Below are 10,362 nucleotides of genomic sequence, written 5' to 3' on the forward strand. Positions count from 1 at the left end.
TTTCCCTGGGATGGAGAGACCCCCGCGGTGGGAGGAGCGTGCGGCAGGCCCTCCTCCGCCTGCCTGCCGCCCCATTTCTGTCTCTCCCTCCCTCTCTCCTCCACAGCCTCTCCCCTGCCCCCTCCCCCGCCACTCTTCCCCACCGCTCTCTCCACCCACTCCACTCCCCGCCCAGGTGGAGGAGGAGGAAGAGGAGCGGGGCCTCGGGCAGTTTCCTCTCCGCCTGCACTCCTGCCGCCTCAGAGGAGAAGAGGAGCTCGCGGCCGCTGGTGCCGGCGCTCGGGGCATGGGGACCCCGTGGACGCCCTGGCCGCTCCTCTGGTCAGTGCTGCAGCTGAGCTGGCGGTCAGGATGGCTTCTAGGTAGGTGACCAGGACTGCGTGATGAGGGTCAGGGCGGGGACAACCCCAGGCCCTGGGTCCTGGCCGGGGAAAGGGGCTGCGGCTGGGCTCCTGGCAGGTGCCGTGCGGCTGTGAGCCGGGAAACTGTTCCCTGGGCCCCCCTGGTGGTGAGGCTCCTGAGCAGGCCGGGGTGTCCCTACGCCTGCTCTGTGTCCAGCGGGCAGCAAGCTGGTGCCCTCCTCTGTAGGGCGACAGGGCTGGGCTGGCCAGAGCCCCAAATCTGGGCCCCGCTGCCCCAACTCGTGTTTTCCTGGGGCGGACTAGCCTCACGGGGGGCTGACTGGCACCTGAGGTGACGGGCGGATCGGCCCCGAGACTTACTCCAGTCACATCAAAAGCCACCGTGTGAATAAAGACCGTCCCCCCAGCCCCCTCGGGCACCGGGGGCACACACGCCTCAGCTCTCTGGAGGAGATGCCCAGGCACGGACCCTGGGCACGGCCCGCAGGACCCACGGCGGGTCCTGGCAAAGCGACCTGGCCCTGGGCCCACTGTGTGAGCCGTCGGGGAGACCTCAGGGCCAGCAGAGCTCAAGGCGGGGGTCGGCGGTCCCAGGGCTGTGGCCCAAAGGAGCCTGGTGGAGGGCCTTGGGTGGACCCAGACATAAGAGAAGAGGGGGTGTGTGTCACCTGGGAGGAGGACCCCAGGCGTCTGGGGTAGCTGTGCCCTGCCCCCCAGCGTGGCCCGGTCCCTGCAGGACCCCCCCCCCCGCCAGCAGGGAGAGACACGGAGATGCTTCCCCGGTCAGTCCCTCCAGTTTCAAGACGCATTAGCCTGCCTGTGTCTTGGACAAGATCTGCAAACTCAGCGTGCCTCAGTTTCCCCCCGGTGGCCCAGGCTTCAGGGGCAGCCCCGCTCAGCTCAGAGCAGGTGCTGCGGCATCTGGGGCCCGTGGGACCCTCCTCTGGCTCTCGCCCGGGCTCGGCTGTGGGCCTCGGGGACTTTCTACTCAATGACACCTTCTTCCCTTGCTAATTCATTCACTCCATTTACTGCTTTAGCCGTTCCCATGGAAACCCCCTCCTGCACACATGTTTTTTTTTGCCTTCTACGAAACACCCGACACCCAGGGGTGGGCCGCCCCCGCCCCCTGCTAGCAAGGGGAGTGGACGGGCATCAGGGGCCGTGCTGATGAGCGCGGGCCGAGGTCGCCCGCCCTGCCGGGCCTGGGGTCAGACCGGGTCACTCACAGAATCTGTCCGGCACAGCCTGTGGCACGCATCTTAAGTCAGATCGTGTTATTTATTTTTCATCTTACGATTTTGAAAAAACCCCCAAAAAACCAAAACACATAGAATAGCTACAGAAACAGCAGTGAATGCCCTTCACCCAGAGTTGCTGGCGGACACCCCTGGCCCGTGGGCCGCGCGTCCCAGGCGGCGGCGAGGACAGCAGCAGACCGGCAGCCCCGCCGCAGGAGGTCTCGTCCCCCGGCTGGGCAGCGGGTGCTGGGGTCCGGGTGCCGGCCGCACAGCTGCGTCAGGGGCCCGAGGGAGGGTCAGCCCCGGCCTCTCCGGCTCCTGGTGGTGCCGTCCGTCCCCCTCCGGCCTGGGCTGGAGACCCTCGGCCGGTCACTGCCTCTGTCTTCGCGTGGTCTGTCCCGCGTGTGTCTGTCCGGAAGCCCCCTTCCTCTATGGACACAGTCCTGTTTACAGGGCCACTCTCCGGGCCCAGCGTGAGCCATCAAACAGGTGCAACCACCTGTCCCCAGGTGAGGCCTCGCTGAGGTGCTGGGTCTGCACTCGGCGTGCGAGTCCGGCGCACGGCGCACCCTGGCACGCCACTGCACGCGGGCTGGGCCGTGGCGCTGGCTGCCCTGTGGGTGCCGCAGCCATGCCCTCACCCCAGGACGGCAGCTCCCCCGGCCTGAGCTCAGATGCCCCCAGCCCAGCAGGGCCCGCGGGAGTGGGAGCCACCGTCCTCAGCTTCCCCGGACCAGGGCAGGCACCACCTCCCTGCCTTGGCAGACCCTGGGGTCCTTTCTTCTAAAAACCCCAAATCTCAACTTTACTCGCATGTGGAAAACCTCGGGACTGGGGATAGTTTTGTTGCGGAGGAACCGCACTGCGTTAGTTCCCGCGCACAGTGTGGCGGCTCGATGTTTGTCCACAGCGTGAGGCGCCGGCCCTGGGTAACCAACGCAGTCTCAGGTTCACTTTCTCGTCACGGGAGCCGTCAGGATCCACTCTCCCGGCGACTTGCAGGTGTGCCGCGGGTGTGCCCGGCCCCGCGAGGGTCGGTGGGCCCCGGACCCCCGGCGCTCTGCTGCCGTCGAGTTACTAAAGGGTTAGATTTCCCTTTGTGGAGACATGAGTTAGGAGACAATTGTGAACTACGTGTGTGTACCAAGATTGAGCAAAAAATATCACATACTGCCAACTCCGATTCGGGTTTCTAACTGTCGGAGCTGGGGCGCACCCTGTGGCCTCGGGTTGGATTGGGACTTGAACTCGTGACTTCGAGCCAACCCTCCCAGCAGCCACACCTGCCGGGGCGCTGTGGCTGCCCGGGCCACTTAGGGTCACAGTGCTCTTCCTGTCCAGCCACGCCCGACTGCCGGGAAATCTTTAAAATCCTCTCCTGAGTCCTTTCCTTTTCTCGCGGCCGCCGCCTGGAGTGCTCTTACTGAGTCACAGCCGGTACCAGATCATACTTTCCTAACTAGTCTCAAGGTTTCCAGAGGCAAAGAGGCATCAGAGGCGGGCACACGTGGCCGAGAAAGGGAGTCCCGGCAAGCGCTCAGCCGCGCGGGAGGGGCAGCCTGGACGCGGGCCACACACGGGGCCTCCACCCCGTGTCACAGCTTCTCCGGCGTGTAAGGAGAGGTCTGAGACCCACATGTTGGTGTGACATCTTCTATGCGTTATGTGTTAATGAATTCGAGGCTGGTTTTTTTTTTTAAGTTCTGTGTGAAGTAAAAGGAAAAAAACTGATGTGCAGGCCAGGGGCACCCACCACAGCCGTCTGTGAGCTCTGGCCAAAAGCTTGTGAGAAGAGACGACATTTCAACCCGTAAGGACACCTCCCCTTGGCGTCCGGGGACCGGGAGCTGAAGCGTAGGATGCCGGGGCCCTCGCACCACAGAACCGAGCGGCACTGGCACGGAGCACCAGCAGTGGGCCCACCACCGCTTGCGCCACGTGGGTTCGGCACATGCTCAGCACCTGGCAAATTTGAGTTTTGCGTTTCGGAATTTTCTGGGATTTTTGATACTTCGACCAGAGATGGGTCAAGTCCATGGATGCAGAGAGCTCAGGGTGACGGGGCGTAGCTGCCCTGCTGCCAGGACATCGCCAGGACTTACTCGTCCCCGACCGGCAGCCCCTGCCTTTGGGCCCCTCACCCACCCGCCCCCAGCCGTGGCAGCCGGCAGCCCGCTCTCTGCATCCACGAGCTCTCGCTGTTTTGTTCTGTTGTCTTTGCCTCAGACTCCACACCCAAGGGAGACTACACGGTATTTCCTTTTCTCTGTCTGACTGATTTCACTTAGCAAAATGCCCTCAAGGTCTGTCCAGGCTGGCGAAAACGGCGAGATGTCGTTGGGTCTACTGCTGAGTAACGTTCCCTGGCACACGTGCTCACTGCTCTAGCCACTCGTCTGTGGACGGGCACGCAGGCCCCCCCACGTCCTGGGACTGTGGAGGCGGCGGCACTGAACGTGGGCACGCGCCTGTCTTCTCCGTCAGCGTTTTTCCTCCAGACACACACCCGGGCGTGGAGCTGCGGGATCCTGTGGCAGCCCTACTTCTGGGTTCTGGAGGGAGCTCCGAGCGGCTCCCGCAGCGGCTGGGCGGGCTGCATTCCCACCCACAGGGCACGAGGGTCCCCTCTCCCACGTCCTCGCCGGCACTTTTGCTTGTCGATTTCCTGACGGTGGCCACTCCGGCAGGTGTGAGGTGCATCTCATGTGGTTTTAGTTTGCATCTCTCTGATGACGGGCGACACTGAGCATCTTCTCCTGCGTCTGTGGGCCCCCTGCACGTCCTCCTTGGGAAGGTGCCTACTCAGGGCCTTTGCCCCTTTTGTCATCAGATTGCTTTGTTTTTCTTTGGAGTTGTACATACGGGTTCTTTATATGCTTCATACATCAACCCCTTATCGGATGACGTGACTCAACAAGCACTTTCTCCCATGCCCTGGGCCCTTTTCGTTCTGCTGACAGTGTCTTTGCTGCACGGAAGCTCTGTAGTTTGCTGCGGTCCCGCTTGCCTACCTTTGCTCTGTGGCCAGCCCTGGCCTTCCGGAAGGGCCGCAGCCGTGTGCAGGGTGTGTCTGATGTTTGGCTGTGGAAGGCCACGGACGCGGGGGTCCTTCTTGGGGCCTTCACAGTGGGGTCGTTCTCTCTGGGCTCCGTTTCCCCTCGCGATGAGCAAGAGACTCGGGTGGGGGGGCAGGTGCACAGGGAGAGACCCACCTCCTCCGGTCCTGGCCCCGTGAGAGAGGTCACCAAGAGCCAACAGACAAGTGACACAGCCGGTCACAAATGCAGGCTGGAGCGGGGTAGATGAGCTCCCACACTGGAGAGAGCAGGGCCCCCCCTCCACGTGGTGGGGGGGGGAGGGGCAGGGCTGTCAGCGGGGCCCACCTGGGGCTCCGTTGAAGGGGCCTGTGCAGGAAGGGGGGCGGCGGGCACTGCGTGGCCCCCCCCGGGGAGCTTCTTGGGCGGCCCCGGCCACAGGAGGGGCTCTGCTGGCGGGGGGGGCCCTGGCGGGCGGGACGCGGGCGGAGGCGCGGACTTGGGGAAGAGGCGGTGGGGGGGGGGGGCAACCTGTGGCAGCGCCGTCCAGGACAGGCCTTCCCAGGGCGTTTGCGAGGAGGGTGCTGGCGGGCACCCCGTGGGTGGGGGGGGGGGGCCTCGGGACCACTGCCCCACGCTCTGTTGCTGCGCCGTCACCGCCCGACGCTGCCGAGTCTGCGTCTGCCTCAGACTGCCACTCGCACGACCCTCCCTCCGTCAGGGCTCACGTGCTTCCAGAGTGAGCGCGCGGGGACGCCAGGGTCAGTGCCGCCGAGGGGGTGCCCAGCGTTCTGGACGTCTGGGCGCACGGTCGTGGAGGAGAGGGGGGCCGGCTGAGCCCAGCCCTGCCTGTGTCACCGCCAGGGGACCCCACCTGTCCTGGTCGTCCCCAGGCCTGGCCCCTTCCAGGCCCCCCGGCCTCCAGGACACCCAAGCCCCTCCCAGCACCCGCCCCAAGGGGACGTACCCTCTGCACGTGCCCGGGGCCACGCGTGGGGCCTCTTGGCTGTGGCTCAGGTCCAGCTGGCACTTGATGGGATCCATGGGACGCACCTGCAGCCGCAGGACCGGCCACGTGCCAGCCCTGACTGTGTGTCAGTGGCCAGAAGAGGGGCCGGGGGAGGGGACACCGCAGGAGGTCCAGGCGGGCTGGGCCCTGGCCTCTCCAAGCCAGCGTCCTCAGTGTGGACAGCCACAGAAATGCGAGGACACCGGGAACACGGCCGGACCCATCAGGTGTCGCCGACCCAAGGCCCACCTGCCCTCTCCAAATGTCTGTAATTCTGTCCCGTGTGAGGCCCTCCGTGGGGAGGGGCGGGGGCACCTTGGTCACACGTGTCCCATGTGGCTCCGACCAGAGGGGCACTGGGTCTCAACCCCGCGCTGCTCTCCTCGGGACCACCGCAGGCCCGCCGGGCAGCCGCGCACAGGGCAGGGCAGCCGGCCGGGGGTGTCATCCAGTGTGGGGGCCACGCCCAGCCGGCACTCCGCAGCAGGGCAAGCAGGCGTGAGAACACGTGTGCGCACGTTTGTGCGGGAGGGAGAGTGTGACAGAGCACGTGCGTGCACTCCCGGGTCAGGGAGCCCGTGTGGGTGTCCCCAGGCCACCTCCGGGGTCATGGCCCAGACGGCCTCTGAACCCCAGTCCCCACAGCCTCAGCAGCACACGTGCCGAGGGCAGCCGCACCCGTGTGGGGGTCCCAGCTCTGAGCTTGCCCTGAAATGCAGGCAGAGGCTGGCTCCTGGCCCACCGTGGCTGGGCTCTCCGTGGGAGCCCCCACTGTCCCAGCCCAGTGCCCAGTTCCCTGCCTCGTCCACCAGCAGAGTGCAGACAGGCCAGGGACCTGGGGTGCAGAACTGGGGGCCTGGAGTCACTGAGGGGGTGAAGGCCCTACAACCACCTCTCGGGGGCCTAGTGTCAGAGCCACAGGCAGCCGGCCCCGGGTCCCGGGCAATGGGCAAACCAGACCCCACTGTGGTGTCGCCCGGTGGTGGGACTGAGCACCCCGTCCCCAGGGGTGTGCAAGGAGAAGCCGCCAGGCTCCGTGGCAGAGGCTCTGCGCAGGGGACTCCCGTGTGGGCTGGGCTTTCCAGAACCCTCCTGCCCGACGGGACATGGGGAAGGGGAAGGGGGTCTCGGCGGGCTGCCGCGTGCCCCCTCCTCAAGGCCCCCTGGCTCTCTCCCCGTGCCCCAGAAACCCCCGACAGGCCCTGGAACCCCCTCACCTTCAGCCCGCCCCAGCTCACCGTGGCCGAAGGGGAGACCGCCACCTTCACCTGCAGCTTCTCCAACACGTCTAAGCACTTTGTGCTCAACTGGTACCGGGTGAGCCCCAGCAACCAGACGGTCAAGCTGGCCGCCTTCCCCAAGGACAGCAGCCAGGTCCAGCAGGACCCGCGCTTCCAAGTGACGTGGCTGCCCAACGGGCGGGACTTCGAGATGAGCGTCCTCGCCGCACAGCGCAACGACAGCGGCACCTACTTCTGTGGCGTCATCTACCTGCCCCCCGAGATGCAGATCTACGAGAGCCCCCACGCAGAGCTCACGGTGACAGGTGCAGGGGCGAGGCCGGGGCGGGGCGGGACCCGGGAGGCCTGCGAGGCCCAGTGGCAGGGACTCCCCAAGCCCCACCCCCGGACTCGGTCCCACACCCAGGACCACGGTGACTGATGGCTGAGGGCCTCTGTGCTTAGAAGCTCCCCAGACCCACTTCTCCTGTGGGAGGGGCGGGGGCGGGGCCTCTCAGGGTCTCGCAGGCCTGGGTGAGGCTGGTCCACGCAATGTAGGGCTGTGTCCCCTGAGGACTTGAGGAGGGCAGGGCAGGACCCTAAGCCTCTACTTTGTGTCCCCACCCCTGAGCCTCTGCTCTCTGTGTCTCCAGAGCGAACCCTGGAACCACCCACTGAGACCCCCAGCCCCCCAGCCAGGCCCGCAGGCCAGCTACAGGGCCTGGTCATCGGGGTCACCGGCGTCCTGGTGGGCATCCTGCTGCTGCTGCTGCTGGCCTGGGTCCTGATCACCACCTTCCCCAGGGCCACTGGAGGTAACGCCCCAGCCCGGCGGGGCCCGAGGCACGGCCCGCGGCCGCGTCCACCAACCCCGCCCCCACAGCCCTCCGCTGCAAGCACCCCCAGGGAGCAGGTGGGCTGGCCCCGTCAGGGCCTGGGGTCCCCTCAGAGACCCCAGCCACGGTCCCTCCCCCCAGCCTGCACTCCGGAGGAGTCTTCAGGGAAGGCCACTCTCACGGTCACACGAGCAGGCAGAGTCCCCTGGGCTGAGCCACCCCCAAACCTCAGCTGCAGAACACGGTGACGGTGCTTCTAACAGCCACTGGGCCTGGTGGTTACAGCCACAGCCACCTCTGATCACCAGGAGGAAGGCTGTGGGTGCGCAGCCCTCCCACATACCTTGACAGTGTGGTCCCCGGCAGCTGGTCCCTCTGAGCCACTCTGACGATGGGGGGACACCCCTGGGGCTGAAGAAAGGGGCACCGCCCACAGGGGCCCAGTCGGGGTGAGGTCAGCCCCGCCACAGAGGCGCCGGCCAAACGCTTCTGGACAGGCATCTAGGGGCCACGTAGCCAGCCGGAGGCCCCACAGTGACCTGGACGAAGGAAGCCACAGGCCTCAGCACTCTCCCCCTGAGCGGCTGGGGCAGCCCCCACGCTAACCGGCCAGGCCAGGCCCGACGGGGTTCACTTCCCCGGGGATCGCACTTTCCTCCTGCAGAGATTTTGAGGTGCTCTGCTCGCCCGGGGGCGCCGGTCCAGACGGGGTCGCTCGTGGCTCTCCTGTGCGGCACCCGCCCGGGAGATGCTGCCCCCGCCTCACTGGTTCCGTGCCTGCTGTGTGCTCTGTGGCGCCAGCCAGGGACCCGGGGGGCGGGGGGGCGGTCCCCGACCGTGGGCACCAGGCTGGGCAGGCTCGCAGCCGGAGACCCCAGTGGGAGCACCGGGCCTGGGAGCCGGCGGCGCTCCGCGGCGACCAGCCCAGACGGCCCCGCTGCAGAGAGGACCCTGGCAGGGGGCAGGCGCTCAGGGGGCTCCACGGGGAGTGGGGGCAAGCAGGGCCCTTCCCAGGGCCAGAGGCATCCCAGCCCCCGCACGACTCCCCGATGAGACCCCCCGCCGGGCCTCCCCGGCAGGGCCTCAGGGGCTCCCCCGTGTTTCTCTGCAGGACCCTGCGCCTGCTGCCGCGAGGACCCGCCTCTGGTGAGTTTCCCTCCCCCGCTGGCCACTGGCCGTGGTGCCGGGGATGCCGCAGGGAAGGGTGCGGGGACAGGGAGCTCTGCCCCACGGTGCACGGCCTCGGGAGCGGTCACACCCGTCCACAACCATGCGCTTTCTTTGCGCGAGGGGGCCGGGCCTGGGACCAGTCGTGGGGCTCGGGCCCTGCCCGGAGTGTGGGTGTGTGGGCCGGGTGTGCGTCTGTGTGCTCGCCGGCCGCTCGGGCGGTGCTGACCCCTTCCTCCCTCTCCCCTAAGAAGGACGGCGTCTCCCCGGGGCCCGTGTTCTCCGTGGACTACGAGGAGCTGGACTTCCAGTGGCAGGAGAAGACCCCGGAAACCTTTGCCCCTTCTGTCCCCCAAGAGACGGAGTACGCCACCATCGTCTTCCCCGGCCGACCGGGCTCCCCGGCCCGCAGGGCCTCGGCCGACAGCCCGCAGGGGCCCTGGCCCCCGAGACTCGAGGACGGGCGCTGCTCCTGGCCCCTCTGATAGCCCCCGCCAGCCCGTGGCCGTCAGACCCAGCGACAGCGAGGGGAGTGGCCCCCCGCCCGGAGGAGCGCACAGCCGTGGGGGCCTCCCGTGGACACGGGGCCACGCACCGAGCCAGCCCTGCCCGGCTCTCCTCTTGGTCCTCGGGGACCTGGGCAAGGACGGGGGCCGCCCCAGGGCTCCCAGCACGGACCCCACTGAGCTGGCCCAGCCGCTGTCCTGACTGCTGCTCTGCCCCTCCTGCGCACGGGGACTTCGGGGGCCGCCGCGACCCTGCCGCTCCTCGGGGAGCCGGGTGCCTGGACACACCGGGTGCGGGTGCTGGTCGGAGACTCCGTCTGGGGCAGCAGGTGAGGAGCCCCCACGGCAAGGAGACCCGGCACACAGCTCAAGGGGCCCACGGGGCCATGCGCAAGCCTGGCGCCTCCCAGGCCCGGACGAGAGAGCTGCTGGCCACAGTGCTCGGGCAGCGCCCGGGAGCGGCCTCCTCCCTGGCGCCCCCTCACGGTGCTACTTAGAGACACCTTGGAGGCTCCCGCCCAAGGGGCTGGGTGGGCGCCCTCCAGCCAGGCCTCCTGCGCTCCGCCCGCCGCGCACACAGCACGGGCTGCTGGCGTGGGGCTCGGAGGCTCACACTTGAGAGGCCCTTTCCCTTCTATTATATTATAATTAAATGACGGTGGAAGCTCAGAGAGAGCCCCGGCTCTGTCCCCCTCTCGAGGGTACGGGGAGAGGGGAGGGGCCCTGCTGCTGCCGCCGGGCGGGGAGAGGGCTCGGGCCCCCTCGGCCGCCATTCCGGAAACACACAGGCCCCCTGAGGCCCCTCATCTCTGCTCCCCTCAGACTCACACCCTCAGCCTCCGATGTCGGGGGGGGGTGTCTGGGCACCACCCCCCAGAGTCCTCTCCTGGACCCCCACCACTCAGTCCCACGGCCCCCAGGCCCCAGACCGCCTCTGCCTGGTGCAGGGGCCTGAGCGACTGTACCTACACCCGCCCTGCTACAGC

At 67.5% G+C, this 10,362-nt stretch overlaps 1 protein-coding gene across 2 annotated transcripts; it reads left to right on the forward strand.

The window, feature by feature from the left end:
• The first annotated feature begins 211 nt into the window (after window positions 1-211).
• On the forward strand, window positions 212-10,039 carry PDCD1 (programmed cell death 1). Of its 2 annotated transcripts, none has more exons than XM_028510880.2 (5): window positions 212-362; window positions 6,834-7,193; window positions 7,521-7,682; window positions 8,815-8,849; window positions 9,122-10,039. In XM_028510880.2, exons 1-5 carry the CDS (start codon window positions 287-289, stop codon window positions 9,353-9,355), a joined length of 867 nt encoding a protein of 288 aa, XP_028366681.1. In that variant the 5' UTR covers window positions 212-286; the 3' UTR covers window positions 9,356-10,039. The 2 variants fall into 2 exon arrangements, with proteins under 2 accessions (XP_028366681.1, XP_035878509.1); XM_036022616.1 differs by having other exon boundaries at window positions 9,125-10,039.
• The last annotated feature ends 323 nt before the right edge of the window (window positions 10,040-10,362 follow it).

Source organism: Phyllostomus discolor, chromosome 4 (assembly GCF_004126475.2).
Source record: "Phyllostomus discolor isolate MPI-MPIP mPhyDis1 chromosome 4, mPhyDis1.pri.v3, whole genome shotgun sequence".
NCBI lineage: Eukaryota > Metazoa > Chordata > Mammalia > Chiroptera > Phyllostomidae > Phyllostomus > Phyllostomus discolor.

Bases quoted from the DNA above. Each gene is read 5' to 3' on its own strand.
- PDCD1 (XM_028510880.2), top strand. From the start codon at position 287: ATGGGGACCCCGTGGACGCCCTGGCCGCTCCTCTGGTCAGTGCTGCAG. The intron at 7,194-7,520 runs GTGCAGGGGCGA...CTGTGTCTCCAG, and splicing joins CGCAGAGCTCACGGTGACAG to AGCGAACCCTGGAACCACCC. The intron at 8,850-9,121 runs GTGAGTTTCCCT...CTCTCCCCTAAG, and splicing joins GCCGCGAGGACCCGCCTCTG to AAGGACGGCGTCTCCCCGGG.